General features: G+C 37.1%; 1 protein-coding gene across 3 annotated transcripts in view; it reads right to left on the bottom strand.

Moving 5' to 3' along the window:
• Positions 1-6,122: 6,122 nt before the first annotated feature.
• The window catches only part of GXYLT1 (glucoside xylosyltransferase 1), a 32,431-nt gene continuing 12,006 nt past the window's right edge, over positions 6,123-26,547 (bottom strand). For 2 of the 3 annotated variants that reach the window (XM_026713136.2, XM_026713137.2), the window contains 6 exons: positions 20,824-20,998; positions 17,732-17,857; positions 12,195-12,446; positions 11,009-11,132; positions 9,081-9,253; positions 6,123-7,556 (listed from right to left, as the gene is read on the bottom strand). In XM_026713136.2, the coding sequence (XP_026568921.2) occupies positions 7,395-7,556; positions 9,081-9,253; positions 11,009-11,132; positions 12,195-12,446; positions 17,732-17,857; positions 20,824-20,998 (1,012 nt within the window). In that variant the 3' untranslated portion in view covers positions 6,123-7,394. The remainder of the gene's footprint in view (positions 7,557-9,080; positions 9,254-11,008; positions 11,133-12,194; positions 12,447-17,731; positions 17,858-20,823; positions 20,999-26,547) is intronic. The other variant, XM_087933965.1, reaches the window with a different exon arrangement.

Raw genomic sequence — 26,547 nt, 5'->3', positions numbered from 1 at the left:
ATTAATTTGGATTGGGACTACTAATACTATTTGACAAAACATCACATGAGGTTAAAGATTAAATACTGTTAATATTTGGATTGATTAGTGGTTGTGGATATTTGGGATATTGAAAGTGGTAAAAAAATGAGTAATTTTTAAAAGATGAAATATAAGACAGGATAATAAATAACGGGGAAGAGAAATATTATTTATGTTTAAATGAATTAATGGGAAAAACGAGAAACACTAGAAATAGAAATAAGAGGGGAACAACAATATACATATTTTAATATAACAAGATATATGTAATCATAAGGGAGGTTTAGAAATTGAATGGTGGTAGTATTAGATATGTTTAAACAACATGAAACAATGATAATGAAATGTAATAACATTATATTTATCTGTATCCAGATGTATGGTACCCATACTGTTCACACATTGATATGTATAAGCAATATAAAATAAAAAAAAACTTGACAAAAAAAGGAACGGGTCTCCGCGCTGCCATGCCGAGTTCTCCCTGTTGGAGGGCTCTGAAAGGACTTCAAGCCACCCTATAGGGGTGGTGAAGAAAAGAGGGGCCCCCTGTAGTTTGGGAAGAGCAGCTGGACTCGGGGCTTCTTTCCTCTCCCTCGACAAGGAGAAGATGCAGCCATCATGGCTGCCACAAAGCTGGGACAGCCAAGGAAACAAAGAAATGTGCAGGAGCGGTGTAATTGAACAGTGATTGGAGCTGGGTGAGAAGATTTCTTCCTATTTAGACCCTAACTTTAAAGGAAAAAAGGAAAAAGGAAAATCCAGGAAAAAAGACTCTTAGACTTTTAAAAGCAGTGAACTATCACACAGAGAAAAATCTTTAAAAAGTAAGCATGTTATCTTAGTTTTCCTATACCATAAAAAAAACATGTCAACCCATGTCCTTCCAATGTTAAAAGCCTTTTATTTCTTAATACAATCCATTCTTTCATTCGCATCAATACCACGGCCTGATAATATAATTCCCAATTGGGTAGCCCAAATCCTCCTCTCATTCTTGTAGCCTATAAAAGTTTAAGTTTAATCCTTGCTTTCTTCCCTTGCCATATGTATTTCAATATTATTTTCTTTAGATCATCAAAGTATTTTTCCCAACTTTATTGGAATTGCTTGGAATAAGTATAATACTCTTGGTTAATGTGTTCATTTTAATTGTCACTATTCTCCCTATCAATGATAGTTGTAAATGTTCCCATTTTTCCAGGTCTATCTTAATTTGTTGTTTTAATCTATAATAATTATCTTCTTTAAGTGCCCCACATCTTGCTATTAATTGGATCCTCAAGTATTTAACTTTCTTTGTGATCTATCTAGTCTAACCAATTCTTTTTTTGCTTCTCAGGAATGTTTCTCAGTTTTACTTCTTCACTAATATCTTAATTTTCTCCTTATTTATTTTCAATCTTGTGACGTCCCCATATTCTTCTATTTTTTGTATCAATTTAGGTCCTGTTTCTAATGGTTCTTCTAGTATAAAAACCAGATCATCTGTAAATGCCTACAATTTGTATTCCTCCTTTTTTTAATCTCCAGGCCCTAATTTCCTTATTTCTTCTAATATTTCTATTTAACACTTCTAAAGTCAATACAAATAACAGTGGTGACAAAGGGCATCACTGCCTAGTTCCTTTTTCGATATTAACAGTCATATCGCCATTTATCACTATTTTTGCTATTTGTTTATAACGTATTGCCTTAATCATTTTGACAAACCTTTTCCCAAAACCCATTTGTTTGGAGCAGTACCTCAGGTGCAACAGATTACCAACAGGACAATTGGGCTGACCTTTTGCCTTTTGCAGAGGCAGCATATACTGTAACAATTCTGAGCACAGTAGCACAGGGTTCACCGCCATTTAAGGTGGCCTCCAGTCAGGACTTTGCAGCTATGCCAGAGCTGCCTCAAGAAAAGCCAAATATACCCTCCTTAGCAGAATGGATAGCCCAACTGTAGAACACTTGGCCAGTTGCCTGTAAGGCACTGGAGGAAGCATGTCAGGCACATAAGAAATAAGCTGACAAAAACGCGTAAAGCCAAAAGATTTTCAAGTTGATGACAGAGTCTACCTCTCCACAAAGTACTTACAGTCCACCCAACCATCGAAGAACCTTGGTCCTAAATATGTGGGCCCATTCCCCATTGTTAAAGTAATTAACCCTGTCACTGTGCAACTGGGTGGGATTTAGGGGTGGGATTCTACTGGTTCAGGCTGGTTGGGCGAACCAGTAGTTAGGGCAATGATTTGGGCACACACCCCCACCCCTGGGTTTTTCTGTCCTTTATTTATGTGGTTTTCAGGTCAGCTGATTTGCGTAGCACAGTGGATTGCAGCGTCTGAGCTGATTTACTTACCGGGGCTGTAGTAGAAGGTAAGTATTGGACCTAAAAAATGGGCTTTTAAAAATGTTGCACGCGCACAAAGCACATGCTCACTGGACTGGTTGTTACACTGGTGGAATCCCACCCCTGGGGCCTGCACCTGAAACTCCCCTTGTACCCACTCTGATTTATCCAACCACCAGGCCATGAGTGGTAGCCCCGGTTTTGTTCCTGGAGAAGATGGGGGTGTTGTGTTGATCATATGGGGCTAAATGCAGTATTGCATAAAAAATGTCTACCCACTGCCCCTGAGGAAGGACATGTTGGTACATTTAGCCAAAGGAAGTTAGACTTCTCTAAATTAGACTTGCAGGAAGGAGGGTGATGAATGGAAAACTGTGTTTAATTGTCCCCTGGGATGTTTCCAGCTGCTCCTCCAGGAGCAGCCAATCAAGCAGCAGCTAGAGGGCCAGCAAACCCTCCTCGAGCGGCACCCACCCTGGACCCCATTCCAGGTCAGCCCCAAGCTCCACAACGGGAAAGGAAGACTCCCCCCTTGGGGTGAAGTTTGATGGAGACCCGCAACAACTGGGATTCTGCGTGGCACACATGCTCAAGTACCTACAGGAGTATAGACAAGATTTCCAAACCCAAGGATCCCAGGTGAGAGTCATTACCCTAGCCCTGGAGGGAGCCGCTGCCAGATGGATGGTGACCCTACATAACACTGATGCACCAGAACTGCGGAACTTTGACTGTTTCATGATGGCCCTGCAATGCCAATTCGAGGACCCCCTCACTGATCACAAAGCATGCAACTGTATTAGTTGTGAAGCAGGGATGGTGACCAGTAGTAGAGTATGCTGAAAAGTTCCAGGACCTCGCTTGCTGTGTAAACTGGCCAGATGTTATCTTAGTAAGCTGTTTCAAGGATGGACTGGGTGATGACCTCTACAATGCCTGTGTGGCCTAAGGTGCACCGAACTGCCTACATGAGTGGTATCTCACCGCCAAAGAAGTGGAGATAGATATGGCCAGAAACCGGTACCTAGTGGGCCAAGTGTGGAAGACATCCCCACCCCGAGGGAAGCAGGAGCCGTTCAAACCGCAAACCACATTTGCTCCAAAACCTTCAACATGTTTCAAGGGTGGAAAGAAGCTGCAGAATGTTGTTCCAAACACCCACATGGAAACCAGAATGCCTGTGCAGGGGAACCAGCGCAGGAAGGAGACCGCCCTGAGAAGCAGGGAGACCATAGAGTTTCAATCCCGCTTCCCTCCTTGGGGATGAAACACTCTAGCAGGAGGAACCAAACGCATTCAGAAATGATCCAGAGGATGAGCCACTGGTAATCAAACCAACTGAACCACTTACCCTCTCCATAAGACTGTTTATCTCCAGCTGGGACAGGAAAATAAAAAATATCTGCATTATTGGACTCAAGGTGCACCTGCTGTTTAATCAGCCCAACCCTGGTAGGAAAATTGGGGATTTACATAAGAAAGCTGAAAAATCACTTTTTACCAACTAGATGGGTCAGTGATGGTGGGGAGACAGCTTCTTTTGCCACCAAGCCCCTACAAATAGGCATGGGGAGCCATGAAGGAATACTTACATTTATAGTGGCTCCTGGCATGGAATGACCGCTAGTCTTGGGCATTGCATGGCAGAAAAAAAATGGAACCCCCAGAATCTATAACTGTCAATGTGTGCTCCCTTCAAAATCCAAGAAAGAAATACCCAGACTCCATGGATCAGAGCAAAGTTATTCTTTTACTGGAAATTGAAGAGGAAGCTACAGATGGATGTGATCCTTTGCGGGGCTACATGAAGGTGATAAACGTGTACTAGGAATAATTTGCCTAGGCTTTTAAGCAGTGGGGATCTTTGGGCAAGATATAAAAAGTGCCTGTTTTGAAAACAGGTCTGTGTCGACTAAAATAATAGTTATTTCTCACACTTTCTGGCAGTTTTACAATAAATTCCATAGAAATCTCTCTCCAGGGTGCTGAAAGTTTGGCTACCTTCTGTAAAAGTCCTGGAATTTTCCCTGACGTCTTCTTGCTACTGCACAAATGGTGCAGCTAGATACATACTTTCTATGTCCTTTTGTAGTGATGGCCACCAAAATTGTCTTTTAATTAGGTGTCAAGTCTTCACAGATCCAAAGTGTCCAGCTAATTTGGAGCTGTGGCACCTTGCCATTAAATACAGTCTCTGGCTAGTTGAAATTACAACTTCCCTCCCACCCAAACATCTTTCATTAAATAGCTGGATTTGTGGTTCAAAACCCTCAACTCCAGTGAAGTAGAGAAGAGTTGCTTTTACTGAGTTTGAAATGATAGCAGCGAAAGCAAAGCAAAGAATCTGAGTCAAAGGGTAACGAAAGTTATAGGTTGAAAGTTTCCGCAAATCCCTCCCCGCAGGGTCCCAGGCTGAATGTCCAATCCACGTCCCGCATGTCATGTGAAGCTCATCTTCAGGTATTTTTGCCCATCTGGAGTTCTGGGATGGTTGGCCTTGACTGGGTGTAAATAGCTCCACTCAGCAGGCACAGTATTTCTTGAGAGCAAACCTCCCTTTTAGTTCACATGGGTCTTCATCGCACCAGCGCACTTCCCAAACCCAAATGCCTTGAGCCCCGCTCCGTTACTATGGAAGCCAACGGCAAGCATGCGCCAAAGGGAAAACCCATGCTGGAGTTCTGGCTGACATCGCTCTGCAGTGCTTTACAGCTCTGAGCGATTTGCAGAGTCAGCATATTTGTCCCCAACAATTTGGGTTCTTTTTTATCGACCTCAGAAGGATGGAAGGCTGAACCAACCTTGACTCGGTCAGAACTGAACTCCTGGCTGTTCTAACCACGTGCCGTCGTCATGGCTCTTTAAAACAGCTGTTGGTGATGCTGTTTTAAAAAAAACACAATGACAATATTTTGTGGCAGGATATATTAATGGCAACTGGGACCGACAGCCTGTCATTAAATGAAGCAGTCACAAAGTGAAACCACAACTATGCTTATGGCTTTACTTCAGCTTTCCACACGTGCAAAGACCCTAAATGAAAAGCTTGGTTATAAAGTTATTATTTTGTCACCTCATAACTGCAAAGCATCACGAATGAGGAAGTTACTAAAAGAGAACTATCTGTATTTGCAAGATACTACGCTGTTTCTAGATATTGGTTTTCACTTTTTGTGTTTTGGCCCAGCAAATGGAGGACAATAAAGGGTGGATTGTAGCTTTGGACCCCAAATTTCCAGAAGTTCAAAAAGACTGCAGCTAAGGCTTCTAACAAAATTCCATCCACTTCTTGTAAAACTTTTCAGATATTTTCAACATTTTGTACATGCATATTTCAACTGTTATAGCAAAAAAATATGTAATTCAACATTTGCTAGTAATTTCCATTTTTAGAACATTATTTTCTATAGTTCCTATGAAATCAGATATTTTTTTTAAATATACATTCTGACCAAACATTTTAAAACTTATTGCCTAATTTGCAATAAATATTTGATATGCAAAAAATGTGAAATGAAGTTCAATTCTAATACTTTATATAGCATTACACGATTACCCATTCAGGTGGTTCATTATTGAAATATAGGAGAAATATATGAAGATCTATTGAATATGACCATCCCAAAAATTTATTCTGCCATAAGGTTTTTTAGATGTATGTTGTTGCATATTAGTACCCAGACTGGAAGTCAGAAAAATTACAATTCAGAACTGTCGTAGAATATCATGTTAATGAATTATTTATAGCAATACATAATGAAAATACTGAAAAGCTTAAATTTATTTTCATTAAGTAATATTGCATAGAGTGAACATTCTATTGTCATGTGCAGTTTACAGCTGAATATTTGTAAAACATGGTTGTCAAATCTTTTAAAGTATAAGACGTGAAAACAAAGGCATATAGATTGTCAATCATCACATATTTCCTTGAAACGAAGTAACTTGTGAGCTTTGTAAACAATGTATTCTTACACTTTTAAAGTGGAGACAGTGCTGACTTAATTATTCTTTCATTTAGTTAAGTAAAATTGAGATTAGAGATGATAATATATTTTGCCATTCCTAAAATGTAAGCCCCTTCAAATTTATCGGATTCTCTGCAGGTTTGTTGAATTGAATTATAAAGAATAAACCTCAATACAAATATAGCTCTTAACTCATTAGTAACATGTACTAATTCAACTTCAAAAATCCCTACTAAGTTAAAAAACAATTCTGCAAAGAACAATTCAAGATAAGCCCATAAAGTATTATGGTACAAAACATAATAACCAATCCCCATTCACTGTGATATCACTAAGCAAATCCTAGCCTTTCTGAACTTGTAACCCAATGTTAGATGCAAGTATTTAAGACAGAGGTTCCCAAACCCTGGGCTGCAGCCTACTACTGGGCCGTGGCCTGCACGAAGCAGCACTTGTGTGAGTAGCGAACAAGCATGTGTGTGCGAAACTGCACTTGCGCAGGCAGCGAACCCTTTTGCTCATGTGCAAAGCTCCACTCACAGATTGGAAGGGACTTGAGCGGAGGGTGCTTGCATTCTCTACTTGTGCAAGTGGAGTTTTGTATGCAAGCACAAGTGCCCCCCACTCATGTGAGTGGAGCTTTGCGCGCGAACAGAAACGCCCTCCACTGAAGCACCTTCCGGTTGCATGCAGAGCTCCATTTGTGCGGGTGGAGGGAATGTGCCCACACCAACACAGCTGTGTCCACGTGCGTGCATGTGCCTGCTGATCACATGACTTCTCCCATGCTGGGCCAGGCTGCCAAGGTGGAAAGGTTGGGGACCACTGATGTATGATACATGTGGTTTCACAAGCTATGCTTCATCATTATTTTCAACCTTCAACTTGTAGATACCTAACATGCTCACTATCTTCATTTTGTCCTCAATGGGAGATAATGCAAACTTCAAATAACAACATATTAGAGCACACCATTTCTGTAGGAACAACCTTCAGGTATCAAATATTTTCCGACATTGGTCTGTTCAGTACAAAAGTCTGGACAACAGAACTTGCAATGATCACCTTTCCTTAGTTCTTCTGTTACTAAGGTCCCTTATACTTTTTGTGAGTTGTTTTAGGAACACTTTGTATATTCTTCCACAATAGGTATGTTGTGTCTTTTGTAATTCCTCTTCAAGAGGTAGAAGCAATGCATGGAGAAGGTCGTCTTCAAACGAATACTGGAAAAGTATTAGAAACATTGTATTGATAAGTCAGATTTACCAATGCCATTCCAAGAATGCCAGGTTTTCTGATGTAGTTCTGAAACTGCAGTTATATTACAATATTCTGCATTTTATAAATATGTATTTCTAAGTAAAATAATCTAGGTCCAGTAAAAAAAACATGCCCCTGCTTTTAATATTCTTAATCATCATCAGGCAAGGCAGCAATATCATCTAATTATTCACAATGTTCAGCTACTGTCACTTTAATTAAAAAATGTAAAAAACCACAAAAATCATATTAGCAGTTAAATTGAGGCATTAATTTTTGTGGAGTACATTGTTCTAATAAAATGGCTTTAGTGTGAAATACACACATACTGTATATATAACTTTCCCCAGAATATTCAACTGATATATTAATAAACAATATATTGAGTAGAAACAGCATAAAATAACAATCTATGAATCATTTAAAAAGTGGTACTTTCATTAAACTGAGTTATAAACAAGCACATGCAGTATTTAATGAAAATCTGGACTATTGCTTTTCAGTTACAGGTTTGTTTAATGTTATAAATGATGTAATATATGCATATACAACATTACAAATAAAACAACTTTATTATTTTCCTGGAATTGATCTACATCTTTTCTGTGCTTTATGCATAGACAAAAGCTGATCATAAATAAAGCCAACAGTTTTCTTAATATTTTTGGTAATAAAGGAATTAAGGATTTGAATTTTTATGAGACCACATTTTTTTTGGTGTAATAAATTCTAAGGCCCCCAATAGTACTTTTTTTTTTCATTTTTATACCTATATGACAACATGCTACAAAGCACCATTAAAATATACTATTGATTTTTGAATATTATATACAAGATAGGACGAACATTAAAATAAGCAACATTATGACATTTATATCTTTTCAGTGAGTATACTGAAAGGCTGATATAAAGTTTATTAGAAATAGTTTATAACTGGCAAACTTAAATTATCTATAATATTTAAACAGTACAAAATAAAAATAAGAAAAATTTAAAACTATGACATTGAAATAAAACTTTTCAATGACAAAGCACCACATATAATTTTAGCAATAAAAAGGAAACAAGGTATTGTCATACTCTTGTGTAGAAATTGTTATTTCGGTACACCAGTGCTAATTTACTAATTATAAGCATTTATGGAAGCAATATATTACATGGAATTTTTTGAGCATAATATTGTGCTCCTGAGCCAAAATAATGTGTCTCACCTGGTCTTGGTGAATTTAAAATTAAAAAAGCTTGTATAGAGGTTTTCAGTGTCTCACTGAAATCAATACTGTAATGACGTAACTTCTGCACAGGCCTTACTTCCTTTCAAAGTCTATTTTATTCTTGAATATTTCAGAACATATTCTGGAATGTGCACTTTCAATATATTTATTTATTACTGTATAACTGGTAATAATAGATTTATTGGAAAGCTTCAGGCGGAGTTCTAGAAATTATTTTTAATTTTAAAAGTTCAAATCAAAATGTTTACTTACATTTTTAATTGCATAATAAACAGCACGAAATGTTGGCTGCTTATCATCATGGTAAACTCCTCTATTTCCATGAAGAATGAATATTCCTTCCTTTTCTGCCTCCTTGCAATTGCTCCCATAAATACAATGGTCGGGACGATAGTTCCATTGACAAGGAAAAACAAAAAGGCTTTCTATAGAGAAAAACAAAAAATCGTTCATTAATTTTTCTAAGCAAACTGTTCACTGAAGAACTTAGACTGTCAAGTCCAAACCCTTATTCAATGGAAAAATCAAAATTAAAGCATGCCTAATATTTCTGTCCAGACTTTGCCTGAATATTGTACATACAATAAAGTGTAACTTATACCCTCACTTGATTTGGTTCAACTGTTGAAATGTTGATTAGGCATGACAGAGACATTTTGGTACTTGCATTGGTTCGTCAATAAACTTTATTTCCGCTGTACTTAGATTGCACGTCAAAGGTGGCTCATATACATCTTAAGACCAGTTAATCAGCTCCAGCAGAGTGGATGCTCTGGTGTTGATTAAAGGTGTTTTTCTTGCACATACAGATAAATCTCCCAGCATGTCATCTGCACTCTTCAAGTCAATGATCTTTTGCACACCAGCTCTCCTCTCTTAAATGTCATCTCAACACAAGAGTGTCTGGATTATCATTTCACTGAAAGCATACCATGCTGAGCGCTGAGTGGTTGCCAAAACAGCATCTACCACAGCCTTCTTTTGCAGTCTGACTTCCTGCAGCTGGAACAAGACATGATACAGGCTTTCAATCCGGGACTGTTTTACTTTAATGTTGAACCAGCAAGGGTAGTACACACTCATGATGTATTCCACTATCATTCTTAAGTTTTGGAGAGTTTTGCTTCTAATGCTATGTTCTGACACCCATATTCGGCAAAGCCTATTTGCAGTTGTCAACCAGCGTGAATGGCTTGCGGGGCCAATTTCCAGAAGAGCCAGATCTGTGGGAAGTTCTCCTGTCCTCATTGCCTATGTGATACTATATTCATATACACTTGATCCATAGAGGAATCCTTCACAATACTGTTGCTCAGTGAAACAAGAGGCTCACTAATCGAAACTCAGTGAATGAAGGACCAAGTTCTGTTGCAATGTGCAGCATATTGTCAATTTTACCTGCCCATTTGTTATTAGACAAGGTCTTTCCATCCAATGTTGTGATTAAGTATCATAGGTGTAACTCATTCATATGGAGTACACAAACCAACCAGATCAACTTCCGATCAAGCTTCCGATCTTTATCCACCACCTTCAGAGCCAGTATTAACATTTGTAGAATTTCCTCCAATGGCTTCAAGCTTTTGTCAATGCCTTTCTTCTTCATGAGATACATCAGATTATCTGCAATAATGTGAGTAGGTTTTCCTATGTCTCTTGCAAGACTGGCTGCTGGGGACTTTCCAGCACCATCACCATTTCGTTCTCTTAATAGTAGGTGGTATCTGAGAATATCTTGCATTATTGAGAGTCTCTGCCAGTCCCAATTAGGTTTCTAGTATGAATGAATGTTCCCAGTCTTGTTTTTATAAAGAAGCCATTACAGATCAGTTATCATAGGAAACAAGGCCAGCAGTATCAACACTGTCAGGGAAAATAACATTTAACAAAAAGAGAAAGATAGGTGAACCTGTGAAATGAAATAATCAAAATGTTAAGAAGTTACGATATTTATGTAGACCAAGCACATTTAATTATATTAAAGTAACCAAATATCTTTACAAACTCCAAGGCATGTCACAACTTTTGAACATCCCTAATGTTTGGAAATTGAAAGTTGAAAAATTTTACACACACTAAATTTCTTGGGAGCATTTTAAAACACAGTACATTTCTATAACACAAATAGCAATATCATATTAAGACTGCAAATTAAAGTTGTATTTTTAAGAGCAACTTACCAGGATTATGAAAAAACATAATATTCAAAAGATCCTGATCACCCCATGTTATATTCAACTTGTATTTTTTCAGCAGTGGCATGAGAATTTCTTCCCAATGTAATCGTACGGATGTCATATCATTCTTCAAAATCAAAATGCCAGAATTAGAAAAAGGGGATCGAGATCCTACTTTTTATGACAAAATATATAATCTTTATCATACAATGCCTCATTTTTATACAGTATTATGTCACAGTAATAAGTCTTTCTGATTTAAATAGGCAATGTTTTTTATTATTAAATATTTATAAAAAATAAAACCAAAAGAATATTCAGTTTAGATTACACAAGATCAAAGTACAAACTTCTACAAGTGTAACAAAAAGTATTATATATTGACCCAAGGGTCAATATATAATACTTTCCAAAAGTGAGTAAGAGAGGATATGTACAAACAGAGATTTATGTATTTTAGTGTTGTCTAATAATGCATGAAACATTTCTACACTAAACAAGATAATGTTCAGCTAGTTATAAATATCTAAATTTGAAAATGATAGTTTAAATCCTGGCTCTTGCTTTTTCTTTTTTATAAAATCTTTCGGGGCACAAATGACACATGGAATCCAAAGGCATGCTAGAAGCCACCTAAAAGTCATATTTTCCAGTTCAAACATTTTACAATTAAAAGGGTAGTAGATGTTGTATTTCCACACCCTGATTTGGAGTTTGCATAAGGAATAAAAAACTAGGCTACATTTTTTTTTACATTGGAATGAAACATTTCATGAGTCTATCATGTCCTTATAAAGAAAATAATTTGGGTAAATTGTGAGAATGAAACAAATGTCTTAAAATGACTGTACATAAGCTTACATGCATTCTAAAGCTTTAAGTCAATAGTCTAATAGCTCCACCTTCAGGTTAGATTGCATACATATTCATAGTACAAACTAACTGAGTCAGTTTAACATGAAGTTTCAAGATAAAAGAACGATGAGAAATGAGTAGGTGAGAAGAAGCAGATAAAAAATGAAAAAAATAAATGACAAAAAGGATTCCATTAAAAAACATTAATTGAGAATCATCAGTATATGGTGTTTATATGGGATTAGTCAGAATCCATTCTGTGATAATACTAAAAACATGCTGTTTTTAATTTACAGAAAAGTACTGAAAATGAAAAAGAACCAAAGCACACTACCTTGAAATATTTTCTTCTAATGCGGGTCATGTTCATTAACATTACTCCAGAGTTGATTCCAGTTTTTCCATAATATGGGTGCCTAGCAAAGCGATTATACCACCCAATACGAGGCTCTTCATGCTCTGGTGCCATAGCAGCAATCTGAGTAGAGTTGAATTTTTTCAGGAAAGACCAGATATCATCAACTGGTCTTAAGAACAAGATGTCTGTGTCAACATATAGTAGAGAGTCCACATTACTGAGGATTAACTATAGAAGATAAAAATTTTGGAAACAAAATTAACATCAAACTCTGACATTTTATTCAATTAGCTATTGTGAAGATTTTATTTATGATTATTGAACTACGAAAGTTGTTATTTAAATCTCTTTTTTAAACAATTTTTTTATTTTGATTAATTGAATATAAAGCATACAAGAGTAAAAAAGCACATTAACTGTGATATGATTCCCATAGGTTGAATTTAATTTTTTTAAAATAAGCTGTTACATTAGCATTCAATTTTATTTTTGAAATCTTAGTGATTTTCTGTTTTCCTGCTTTTAATATTGGAAGCCGGACTCTTATAAAAGAAGTTGCTTAAACATTGTTTTCCGTTCAATATAAAGCTCAAAAAAGCCTAAACTTTATTTATCTGAATGTTCCCATAAAAAAGAGTAAAAATTATAGTCCTGGGCATAAATTATAAGTTGATGAGACATGGCAAAAAGGAATGTCTCCAAGGAAAAGTTTATAAAGAAAAATTCCAGAACAATAAAGAGGCCGCTGAAGTTGATGAAGGATTAAGCAAATCAGTAGCTAAATGAAGATGGCAAAATAATAACAGGTAGCTGGACTTCCGGTTGAACTTCCCCAAAGACAGACCGTTGACTGCGGACCGTGATCGTCCACAGCTTTGATCTGTGCTTCTTCGTCGGAGATAAGTCCAGATTAGGGGCAGAAGCTGTCTCATTGGGGCGGTGGCAGAAGGGGAGACCGCCAGCTGGGTAGAGGGGAGCCGCATATCCCCTCTCTGGCTTGGCAAACACTCCCTCCCGAAGACGTCTGAAGCGGTGGTCTAAAATGGCCACCCTGAAGGGGAAGAGTTAGCTGGAATAAGATTGTGCAGGAGGAGCGGTGAAAAAGAGGACACCATAGAAACCAGGAGAATTTTGGCATAATGTACCCTGGTTTTGAAATCTTTTAACAACATTAAGGAAGTGGATTTAAGCGGCGGACAAAGAAATTAAGAAAGAAAATAAGTGACAGATGAAGTGGCTTTGTACTTAAAAGGAAGAAGCCGGAAGAAGCAGCTTGTGTTTGAAATAATTAAATATAAAACCCTGACACCAAACCGGTTTATTAAAGCTGGACTGGGCTGTTGTCAAGGTGGAAAATAAAATTTGAAAATCAATGTATGGATTTACTGATATCGGAACTTTAAAACTTTGAAAGAGTGAAGACGGGAAAAAGAAAAAGAATAGACTTTGAATACAGCAAAGAGTCCCATCTAGTGGAGAAGGGAATTGTTTATACAATTTCTTTCTATTTTAAAACTTGGATCCGTTATCTACTTGATACAAAATAACTGGAATTAGGATACTACAAAATAAGAACTTTGGAAAGTGAAAGTGAAATTTGAAAACAAGGGGAAGTTGTGAGTTTTTCAATTACAACTTTAATTAATGGATATTGAAAAGTGGAATTAATCTGGAAATCTTTGGAGGAGTCAGTAAGAGTTAAACGTTGGAAAAACTTTAATAAACATTGTTTAAAGATGGCAGGAATGTTACTGAACCTTAAATTGGAACTTAAAAACATAAAAGATATGCTACAAAAAGAAGGCAAATCATTTGGTTTCGCATTGCAATCTTTGGAAATGGAGGTCTTCCACCTACTGCTCCTTCCTTGCATGTTGCTTCTTCTCGGATTATTTTATCTCTTGCTTCAAACCTTTCTTCTTGGATTTTGATTGTTTCCTCTTCTCGCAATTTCTCATCCTCTTTCCCTCTAAAATATTCTACATAAAATAATTCTGTTTTCTCTATTTAATTTATTCTATGTCTTTGCTCCTGCCAGGTGAAGCTTCAGGAAACAGCCATCTATAATTCACACCCTTCTTAATTAACATTGTTGTCAAGAATTGATACTCTCTTCTTATTTCCCTCATTTTCCTTGGTACTTATTTTAGGACCACAATCTCTTTGTCTTTGTATTTCAATGGTTCATCTCTTGAGCTTTGTAGAATTTGTGTTTTAATTGCCTTTTTGGTAAATCTTACATGAACTTCTCTAGGCAATTTATTTCTCATTGCATATCTTGTAAATACTCGATACACCTCATCTATACCATCCATCATTTTCTCTTTGGATATCTTCAAGGCGTCTGCCAGCATTTCTATCATTATTATTTCAGCAAGGTTTTCTCCCTTTTCTTCTACTATGTTTTAAGATAAAAATCTGCCCTGTCTAACACCCAGCCCAGCATCCCACTTCCTCTATCATGTTCGACAACAGTCAGCCTATTATCAATTGCACCAATTTTCTTGTCTCTTTGGTCACCTTTCTCTTCTATTTCTTGAAATCTTTCCTCATATTTCATCATTATTTGTTGTATGTTCTTCACTTCTGTTTTCTCTGTTCTGTCTCCTATTTTTTGTACTACTTGCATTACCATTTGTAATATGACCACTTTCTCTTTTTCCTTTTCCTGTTGCAGCATCGTGTGTCTTGATCGCTGTCCAGTAAGTGGGGAAGATGAAGTGGGTACTGATGAGTCTGTAGTCTTCTTCATTTCAAATGAAGATATAAGGTATAATTCTAATCAACAACCCACAGATAGAATCTTCAGGTTCTTCTTTACCAATTAAAAAGGGAGTTGTATATGTATATGTAAAGGGTACAGTAAAAGATGAAAGATAAAAATGAAAATAAAAATAATTCATAGAGGAGCGCAAAGAGCCAAGAAAAGAACACAAAATTAGTCCAAAATTAATCCATCAATGATATTTAAAATTAAAAATATGGGAATAGAAAAAGATAGGGGGGAAAAAAAACAAAAAAAACCCAAAATCCAAAATGTGCTTCAAAAAATAAGGATGAAGAAAAAAAAAAGAATGTCGAATAATGGAGTCAAGGCCTAGTTAAAAATAAAACCAAGCAAACCAGAAAAGTCAGGCCATTCGCAGCTGTCAGCAAAAAAAAGAAAAAATAGCAAAGGCTTTATTGTTAAAACTTCTGTCACAGAGCAAACCTCTGTCACTGTATACTGTCCAAGGCTTGCTATAAACAAATTTCAGCAATATCGGATCAAGGTCGCCATAAGCTCTTTCCTCTCAGCTCCAATCTCCAGCCATTAAAGTTATTTTACAAGAGGAACACCTGTATAAACATTCCTTCAGTGCTCTTCTCTAAATATAGATCTAGCTGGAAAGTTCCCACAACTTTTATTTCATGAAATAAAATAAAAATAAAAAAAAGCCTCAAGGTGGCAGTGTTGCTTTATTTTCTCAGCCTTTGCTACTATTTTACAAAATAGCCAAAGCAGGGAAAGTGAAAGTTTAGAATTCCCTTTCAGAGAAAAACAAAGGAAATTAACAAAAAAAAAACCAAATTTCCTGTTTAAGATCAATGATAAATTTGGTTCTTCAATACTTATGGAATAAAAATGTCCAGTCCAGTTGAAAGAAAAAATAAAATCCTTTTGTATGCTATCTCACTGTTTAAAAAAAAAAACAAATAAATTTGACATTGGGCTTATTTTCGCCACTGTCCCTCTTTTTGTCTTCAATGCTTTTCTTTCCCCCTTAGGGTGATCTCAGTCCCAAAAGTAAATTAATTAAATCTCACCCAGAGTCAACACTCTTTCTTCTTCCTTCCAGAGCTGTCCCAACTTTCAGCAGCTTTAATGGCTGCTTCCATCACAGCTGGTTTGAAAAGCTTCTCCTGGGTCAACCAGGGACTTTGCGATGTCCCCGGGATCTACAGGACGTGCTCTTCTTGTTCACCGTCTCTTCGGGACGGTTTGGGTCTTGCTGGACCGTCCAGCTGTGGGAATATCGGCATTGGTCCTGGAGCCCCAAGGTCCTTCATCTGTCTCATGGCGACATCAGCCCCGCCACACCCACAAATTAGGCCACGCCCACATAATTGGTTAAGAAACGTGAATCCCACCCCTGGGTCGGGGGCAGTGAGGATGAGTTTGTAGCACCAAGGGGACGGTGGACTGGAAAAGTTTGGGAACCACTGCTCTAACCAGATAACTTTGTATTTATTCTTCTCCATCTGGTTCTTAGAGCCTCTAAGCGGTGCAACTGCACAACTGTATCACCTGTACATCCTAAGGATATAACACACCCAGATATTATCAAAGTAAAAAGGCAAAAGGCTGATCAGTAAGCACCTTAGAAGCAATGCAGTAATTACCAGAAGTCAACATAGATGTATCAAGAAGTCACCCCAGCTTTTTAAAATTTGTACTGGTACTTACATGAAATCTGTACTTCAACTTACAGTCATTCCTTTAGTGATTGTTCAAAGTTACAATGGCATTAAAACAAGTGAGTTGTGACCAGTTTTCACACTTACAACCATTATAGTATCCCCACGGTTACATGATCAGAATTCAGGTGTTTGGCAATTGGTTCATATTTATGACAGTTGCTCTGTCTCGGGATCATGTGGTCACCTTTTGTTACCTTCTGACAAACCAAGACAGTGGGAGAGCCAGATTCACTTAAACAACGGTGGCGAGAAAAGTCATAAAATGGGGCAAAATTCACCTAACAATTAGTAACAGAAATGTTGGGTTCAATTGTGGTCAGTAGTTAAGGACTACTTATAACTTCCTTAGCATGTGGCAATGCAGCTGTTATTAGTAAAATATCTGATAGAGATCCCATATTATTTTGGATAGCAATTAGAAAGTCAGTGTAAAATGAAAGAAACTCACAATATTTAGCATCAAACAGAGAAAAAACATGGGGAAGTTATGGTAGTAGTCTCCTAACATTTGGAAGGAAACAGACAAAAATGGGCAAGATTGTTTGAGTAAAAGCTGCTTTTTCTTGGCTTATTAGAATCGTTAACTTGTTCATCAATTTATTAGAGAGGAAACCGTTAAGGAGGTACAACCCTACCAGAATTCCGGTAATACTTCCAAGCCAAAGCACAATCATCTTTAGTGTGGAGTAACTGGAATACTGAAACAGGAATCTCAACCTACAAGTAAGGATTTACCTCTTCATATTCAACTTGATTATGCTTCAACTTGGTAGTACTTACCTTACTTTTGAAAGGGCAGAGCTAGTCCTCCACATTATTACATTGTCATAATATGCCAAATAAATAACGGAAGAGGCTACATTTTATGCTCATTCAAACAGCAATAGCTTACCAAATAACTCACATTTCTCTGGAAGCATATTTATTTATTACATTTATATGCTGCCCATCTCATTCTGAAAAATAACTCAGTTATTTAAATATAAAATAACACTTATGTTTCACTTATGACTAGAATTATTAATTTTTTAACAACTACCATTGCTACTTACTGGTAGAAAAAGTCTTTGAGAAGCACAGGGCTTGAACAATTTCTTCCATTCTGCTGCATTCTCAGTTGGAAATGAGATAGGGTACAGAGTATAATTAAAATTTTCATTATGTGCCAAATTGTCAAGCTGAAAAAAAACAACATGTTTTAGTATTTTTGTATCCAAAGTATATAAGTAAGATTAACCATTTTTTTAATTAAAAAACCCCCTTTATTGAAGTTAAAACATTAAAATACAAATATGTCTATAGAAAGAAAAATGAGTTGGTACATTTCACCATCATTCTTTGACAGTACAAAAAAAAATACTTGGCTATATTCATACATTCCAAATAATCATACATTTCAACAGGTTCTCATTAATCATACACATATACAAATTTTTTTGATCTTATTTTTAATCTATAATTTTCCTATTTCTACTGTCTATCCATTGATACCAATTGTTCCAGGTTGCATAAAAATTCAGAGTCTTCCTTGTTATTCAGTTCTTTGGTGAGTCTATCCATTTCTGCGCATTAAAATTTTTGATGGATTATTAAACAATCTGACGTATGTTAGACATTTTCCAGCTTGTGCTAGTGTAATTCTTGCTGCCATAATAATATGTATAATCAAATATTTTATTTATTTTATTTTTTATTTTATTTATTTTATTTTATTTGGTTTGTCAATTGCTTACAAGATAATAGGTATAAGTAAAAACATAGTTATGAATACATGGATACGTATAAGAAAAATAAAAGAAACAATAGGACAGGGACGGTAGGCATGTTGGTGTGCTTATGCACGCCCCCTACAGACCTCTTAGGAAAGGGGTGAGGTCAATAGTAGACAGTCTAAGGTTAAAGTTTTTGGGGTTTGGGGAAGAAACCACAGTCAGGTAGAGTATTTCAGACATTGACCACTCTGTTGCTGAAGTCGTATTTCCTGCAATCAAGTTTGGTGTGATTAACTTTGAGTTTGTATCTATTGTGTGCTCTTGTATTGTTATGGTTGAAGCTGAAGTATTCATTGACAGGTAGGAAATTGCAATGTATGATTTTATATACTATACTTAATTAATGTTTTGGGGGTATTTACCCTTAATGATCCTCAGGAGAAACAATTCAGGCTTCAGTTCTATTCAACAGTGAGTGATTTCAATTAGCCATTTTTGTATTTTAATCCAACATTTTTTTAATTTCTGGGCATAGTCACCAGACATGGAAAAAAAGTACCTTGTGCTTATTTGCATTTCCAAAAGTTAGGGTTTAGGTTGGGATACATCTTTGCAAGCCTGGTTGGGGCTAAATGCCAACGGTAAAACATCTTGTATTGGTTTTCTTTGTATGTGGCAGATTTTGTTAAAGTATAATTTTTCTTCCACATTTTTTCCTAATCTTCTAACTCAGTATCGTGTCCAAAATTTTTGGCCCAAGCTAACATTGGCCCTTTTACTATCTCCTCTTCTAAGTCAAAATTTAATAAATAATCGTATATTTTTGACAGTAATTTCTCTTCCGGTCCCAACAATAATTTGTCTAATTGAGTTGCATCCAATTCAAATCCATATTCCTCTAAAATCTTTTTTGTATCACAATTGCAACCGAGATATAGCCACCAATACATATTTATTCCCTGTGCTTTTCATTCTTGGTTGGTTTTTAATATCCGATTGTCCAAAATTTGATTATATCTGGCCATTTTACTAACATCCAATGTGGTGGGGTGGATCATTGCTTCCATAGTGGATAACCAGGCTGGGATTTTAATATAATGATTTTTCCCATTTTCCTCCCAGGTCTTTATCAGTGAATCTCATAAGATACGTCTATGGAAGTACAAGTGTTTCTTATTTCTGGCATTCCATATGGAGACATATCACCTCATCTGGATGTTATGTCCTTCCAAGGTCAAAATTCTCCTATTCTTTAAATTAATCCATTCCCTGATCCAAACCAAGGATGCTGCATTATAATAAGTCTGCCATGCTGGGAGTCCAAAGCCACTTCTACTATCCTGTAGATAAATTAATTTTATCCGTGCTTTTTTTCCTGACCATACAGATTTCGTGGTTATTTTATTTAAATCTTTAAAGAAATTTTTATCTAATTTTATGGGGATCATTTGAAATAAGTAAAGAAATTTGGGTAGAATATTCATTTTAATTGTTGCGATTTTCCCTAATAATGAAAGCTATAGTTTCCCCCATCTATCCAGGTCTTTTCCAATTCGCTGTAATAATTTTATATAGTTATCCTTTTTTAATGCTGAACACCTTGCCCTTAACCAAAATATTTCACCTTTTTACAATTTGGAGCCCCTTTACTTCTTCTAATTCTCCTTTCTCTTTTGCAGTTAAATACTTAACAGCATTTTGGATTTTTATTAATTTTAAGGCCTGCTACCTCCCCATATTTCTCTAACTCTTGCAACAAAATAGATCCAGATTCTAGAGAGTCCTTAATAAAAAAAATACCATATTGTCTGCAAATTCCTGTAGTTTGTATTTTTCTTCTTTAATTTTGGTTCCCTTTATCTAAGCATTTCATCTAATTCTTATTAATAATGTCTCTAAGTTCAGGATAAAAAGTAACAGTGACAGTGGACATCTCTGTCTGACTTATCTTAAATGGTCTTGTCATCTCCCCATTTATTATTACACTTGCCTTTTGAATGGAATAAATCAATTCTATCATCTGTTCAAATCTCTGTCCAAATTTCATAGTTTTAATTTGTTGGATCATGAATTCCCAATTCATGTTATCATAGGCTTTTTGGGCGTCCAAAAAGACAAGAGCCACTTGTCTTCCTGGATGAGCCTCATAATTCTCCAATATATTAATTACTATTCTTGTATTAGAATAGTGTAACTCTATTTATGACTGAGAAGACAGCAGGGATTCCACACATCCACAATGAAGTCACAATATACCCAAATTACATACTTTTTGCTCTTGTCGCTGTTTTCCAGTGACAAAGTTAAAAAATATTCACAGAATATAGATCACAGATTGGCAGATTTAGATAGTGAAGTCAAGCATACTTAAGTTTGGTGGAAAAATACAAATTTACCTTAATCCAAGCATGCATTCTTTTATGAATACTTACTATTTCTCTGAAGTCACTCTGTAATGATTCCTCAGCAAAAATATGAAACTGAAGACTTCTGATGCTGAAAATAAGAGCTGATTTCAACATAGTAACGGTTTCCTCCAATCTTTCACCACAGGCTACCACCGCCAAATGCATTCTTTCAGAAAGCTGAGGCCTTGGAAAATCATATCTGATGCAAAAAAATACAAGAAATAATTGTTTCCATGGAAATAATACTAAATGTAAACATTCTATATAACATTTGAAACAAAGATTCTTTGTTAAAGTTAGTCATTAAAGTAACTTAATCACAATTTTAGAAAAAGTAGTTATGACAACCAAGAGAATGACAAGGATATATTTCCTAATTGTTATTAAATCAGGTTTTTAAATAACTTTTTTGTAGTTTTAATTCTAAATGTACTATAAAAATATATCTTCCTACCTTATCTGCTGATACTTTTATTTGAAAAAGCATCTCATTTTAGATTGTTTTCTTTTAATAAACACGTTTAGTTGAGAATGTAGCCCACTTAAGTTTCCATCTTACAACAAATTTTAATATTTTCTCATATTATTCCTCAGTAGCTTTCATTACTATTTTCTTTATAATCTCTTCCTAACAATATTTCTTGCTGCTAACATAAATGCTTTGCTGCAAAGGAAATAAACAAAGAACCAAAAAATAAAATCAACTACAATACTAATAGCCAGGCTAAAAAAACGTTAACGTACCACTGTAAAACACATGAACTTTTTTAAAAAAGTTTTTTATTTATTTTGACAATAAACATTGACAAATACAAACATAAAACATCAAATAAAACCATATTTACATTGTACAGTGTGTTGGTTGGTACATATCTTTTGTGCATGATATCAACAGTCTTTCCCATCTAAATTTATATTAAAATTCATATTATATAGATCAACTATGCATATTATATTACATTATTGTTAACTCATTAGACTTTAATTATAAATTCACGTCATCCTTTACAAGCAAATCTCAACTTTTACAAAACCTAGTTCATAATATCATTCATTTCACTGTAATCAGTTATATCATTACATTGTCTTATCTTTACTATTATGTTGTATTTATATTATAGTATATTTTATTTCCCTATTTTCTTATCTAGCCATTGATAAAATAAATCCCAAATTTTATAATATTCTTTATCTTCTTACTCTCTAATTGCTAATGTCAATTTACTCATTTCTGCACATTCCATTATTTTCTTAATCACCTCCTCTTCTATCGGAATTTTTTCACTTTTCCAGTTTTTGGCAAATACAAATTCTTATTTTAAAAAATCCAGATGATTTTTTTATTATATTTTTGCAGGAGCACTTTTACATTCCTAGACAAGAGAGGCTATTACAGAGAGACAAGCTTTAAATCCATGGACAGAACTATTGACAAGTGTTCTTTTATGTACAGATAAAACAGCAGTCAGTTAGGTGCAATTCTATTACCATTCTAACTGCTGTTAGAACATTTATAATCAGATATGTCAATTCTCTACTGTATCCTTCAGGTAAGATACCCAATAAAAAATATCTCTGGTTTCAAGTCTATATGCTGTTTTGTCATTTTTTCTAGCCATGTATGAATTTTAGTCCAATATCTTTTGGCATCACATATGATAATGTGATTCAGGTATCTGGTGATACTTCCAACATTTCTCCGATTTATTCTTGAACATCCTTGCTATTCTTGCCGGGGGGGAAATGCCACCTGTAAAACATCTTATACAAATTCTCTTTATATTATGTTGACATTGTTATTTTATAGTTTCGAGACCATAATTTCTGCCATTTCTCTAAGTCTATCCCATATCCTAAATTTCCCCCCATGTAATCATTGTTTAAGTTGTTCTTCTTCTAATTTAACTTCAAGTAAATGTCCATATAATCACCTCATCAGTGCCTGTCAAAATTCCATCTAATTCAGTGAATTCATTATAAAATCCTTCTGTCCTACGATCTTTATCATATCTAGAATGTATTTGCACATATGAATATCAATTCATCTTTATTTCTTGTTCTTCTACTTCTTGCTTAGATTTGAATTCACCCTTTTCATTTAATATTTCACCATATCTAACTGTATGTTCCATTTTATAAACAATTGGATATGCATATGCCTCTATAGTTGACAACCAGATTGTATTTTCAACACATTAACTTTTGTTAATATCAAAATAAATTCCAATAAAAATAAAAATGTTTCAGAAAATTGTTAACCTTAAGATGCAAATAGTAAATATATAATTAGGTGTGTGCCAGAGTTCCCACAGAAAAAAACGACAAAAAGGTGATCTTAAGATCTTATTAAATTGATGAAATATATCATCAATTGAAAGGTAGTCAAATTCCAGCATCAAAATTTCACTAATAACTGAACACTATTAGAAAATCCTGGATGCAACGTATCAGTTCAATATTAGATACTTTTCTTTTTAAACTTAATTTATTCTTCAAACTTTAATAAACAACTCACCATGTTTTATGAAGTATGTTTTTATTTTAATAATTAATTTTTAACATCTTCGATTTATACACATAAGAATAGAGTGGGCGTTGTTTATCTGAATGCCAGTTTTCCTTGTTAAGCAAGACAGGTCAGGATGGATGTTACTCCTCTTCAGCTAAGGACTGAGTCTGTGCAAAAGGCTTATTAACCTAGCTCCGCCCATTCTGGGTTACTCAGTTCTGCGAAGACCTTGTGACAGACTGAATTGCCTCTAAGAAAAAGGGAATAAAAGGAACAAGAACATTATCAGAATCCCCCTTCTCATAGGTCATCCCCCCCCCCCCTTCTCTGGCCAAGACCATTCCCCAAAGGGTGGGGCTGACCTGTCTTGCCTAACAAGGAAAACTGGCATTCAGGTAAACAACGCCCATTTTCCCTTGTAAGGCTGCGACAGGTCAGGATGGGAAATACCAAAGCAGGGTTGTCCTCAGGAGGGTTAAGATTGGTCCTGGTCTTCTCGGTCCGAAACAACTTGTTGCAGGACCCGTCTTCCAAATGCCATATCCACCGATGCGAAGGAGTCCAGCCAGTAGTGGCAGATGAAAGGCGAAGGGGGCGTCCACGTGGCTGCTCTGAAGTCCTCCTCCAATGACGCTTGCGTTGCCAAAGCTGTCATAGTCACTGCACTGCAAGTGGAATGCGCCGTTATGCCTTTGGATACCGGAAGGGACCAACTGGAATAGGCTTGAGCTATACATGCCTTGATCCATCTACTTACTATGGATGGAGTCACCTTTCGTTCCAATGTGGAAGGTTGGAAGGAACAAAGAGATTCCGTCCTGTGGAATTCAGCAGTTTGAGGTAAATGTTTAAGGCTCTGCGCAAATCCAAGGTGTGCCAAGCCTTCTCCAACTCATGGACCAGGACAATAATCCGGGAGAACCAGTTCCTGAGCTCTGTGGAAGGAGGTGTTGACCTTAGGAATAAAGGCCAGGTCCAAACGTAAGACCACCCGGTGGGGATGGAAGAGACAGAGATCAGGTCGAACCAAGAGGGTGACCAACTCAGAAACTCTCCTTGCTGAAGTAACTGCCACCAAGAATGCAACTTTCAGAGTAAGAAGATGCAGGCTGGACTGTCTGAGTGGTTCAAACGGAGGTCTGGTAAGGGACTGCAGGGCGTTGGTCAAATCCCAAGTAGGGTACCTATGTACCATAGGAGGGCAAAGGTTGGTCACTCCTCTGAGGAACCTACGGACAGTAGGGTGCTGAGACAAAGATTCTAACTTCCCACAAGTCAGCACCGAAGAGCTAACCATCACCTGCCTGTGAAGTGTGTTGGGGGCAAGACCTTTGTCCAGGCCGGCCTGTAGGAATTCCAAAACAGTAGCCACCGAGGCTTGCAAAGGTGAAATGTTAGCCTTGGCGCACCAAGTAGAAAAGGATTGCCATGTAGCCTCATAAATACGGATGGTTGAGGGTCTCCTGGAGGCCTGAATGGTCTTAATCACCTTGTTGGAGAGGTGGGCGCTTTTTAAGATGCCCCACTCAATCACCAAACTTCCAGATGTAGCCACTGGGCCTCCGGGTGAATCAGGGACCCCTGAAGAAGAGAGACATTCTCCTCAGGAATCCACCAAGGGGGGGGGGGGGCCACTGAGAGACCCATCAAATCAGCGAACCACGGCCTACGAGGCCAATAGGGAGCCACTAATATCACCTCAGTTTTCTCCAATAAGATTTTGCGAACTACGGCTGAGAGCAAAGGCAATGGAGGAAAAGCGTACAGCAAGCCGGGAGGCCAGCTACAACGCAAAGCGTTGGTCCCTTCCACCCATTATATCTAGAGAAAAACTGGGCATTAAGGGGCATTAAAGGGGTGGCAAACAAATCTACCCCTGGCAGTCCAAATCTGTGCATAATTTGACGTGATCAGCTCGGATAGAAATAATAATTTGATGTGATCAGCTCGGATAGAAAGAAAGTGACGCTCAGCCCATCTACCCAGGGCTTCTACTTCTGTCTTAAGCGATAAGGACCTGGTGCCCCCTGTCTGTTGATATGGGCTTTGGTGGCAGCATTGTCATAACCAGGACATGCGAACCAGATACTTGATGTAGGAACTGCCTCAGGGCCAAACGGACCGCTCTGAGTTCTAACCAATTGATGCTATGGGCCTGTTCTCCACAGACCATAAGCCCTGGGCCCAGAGGGGATCTAAGTGAGCCCCCCAACCTGTCAAGGAAGCATCCGTTGTGAGGACGAGGTAAGGTTCCACTTTAAAGGAATGGCCTTTGGACATAGCTCTAGATAGCCACCAGTGGAAGTAAAGAGAAATCTGCTTAGTTAACTTCACCTTCCTAAGGGAATGACTCGACCCAGACCTATGATGAGGTAACAAGAACCACTCAGCCACTCTGTTTCGATTCTCAAGTTTGAGTCTCAGCAATTGAAGGAACGCATTAATATCCTGTAGTTCTGGGGCCTGTTCATAGTACAATTGCACCACCCAGTCAGAAGCCTCCTCCTCATTCATCCCATCTGTTATTGCAGTAACTAGATCATGTTTGGTTGCATATTAGTCTCCAAATTGGTCTATGTGAGACCAGATTTGTGTGAGGAAATAAGAAAATTGTTCAGGGCATCCATCAAAATTGGCCCTGAACTGCATCTGGTCTCTCTGGGGCCAGGGTGTTGCTGGCGCTAGCATCCACTGGTACTGGATCCACCCTTGACCAGGATAAAATCCCCACCCTGTAGGGATGCTTTCTGCAGGGGGTAAATTTCCTTCTGGGTGTGGGGGAGAAGAAGAAGATTGCAACATACCTGTATTAGGTTGCATTTCTCATCTCTCCCTTGAAATCTGATCCTGTTGGCCTTCCAATATAATTGGAGCTTCACACGTCCAATATACCTCCTTTGCAGTATGTAAAAGGCTTGATGGAATGAATTTTTTAGGCAGCTTTCTCTCTGGTCCTGGTTGACAACTCCTCCAGGAAACTGTGCCTTCGTGCTGGGCTCCTAAATCTTGTCTCTCTTCCACATGCCTTAACTCCTCCAAAGGGGGGCTGGGGGATTCAATTAATCTTCCAGTGGTGTCCCCCCAATGCCCTTCTGTCTCACCTCCCATGCAGGCTGAGTATTCGGATTGATTCATAGTTGAAACAAATCCTGGGGGCTTAACCATCCCCCAACAGCTCCCTCTGGGAGAGCTGGAAGTTGTTAGTGTTCCGGACTAAGACACACAGTCCCAAGCTACAA

The sequence above is a fragment of the Pseudonaja textilis genome, chromosome 5, assembly GCF_049901715.1.
Source record: "Pseudonaja textilis isolate UNSWEBS1 chromosome 5, rPseTex1.2, whole genome shotgun sequence".
NCBI lineage: Eukaryota > Metazoa > Chordata > Lepidosauria > Squamata > Elapidae > Pseudonaja > Pseudonaja textilis.
The sequence above is the reverse complement of the archived record's forward strand: the minus strand, read 5'-3'. Positions and strand labels throughout refer to the sequence as shown.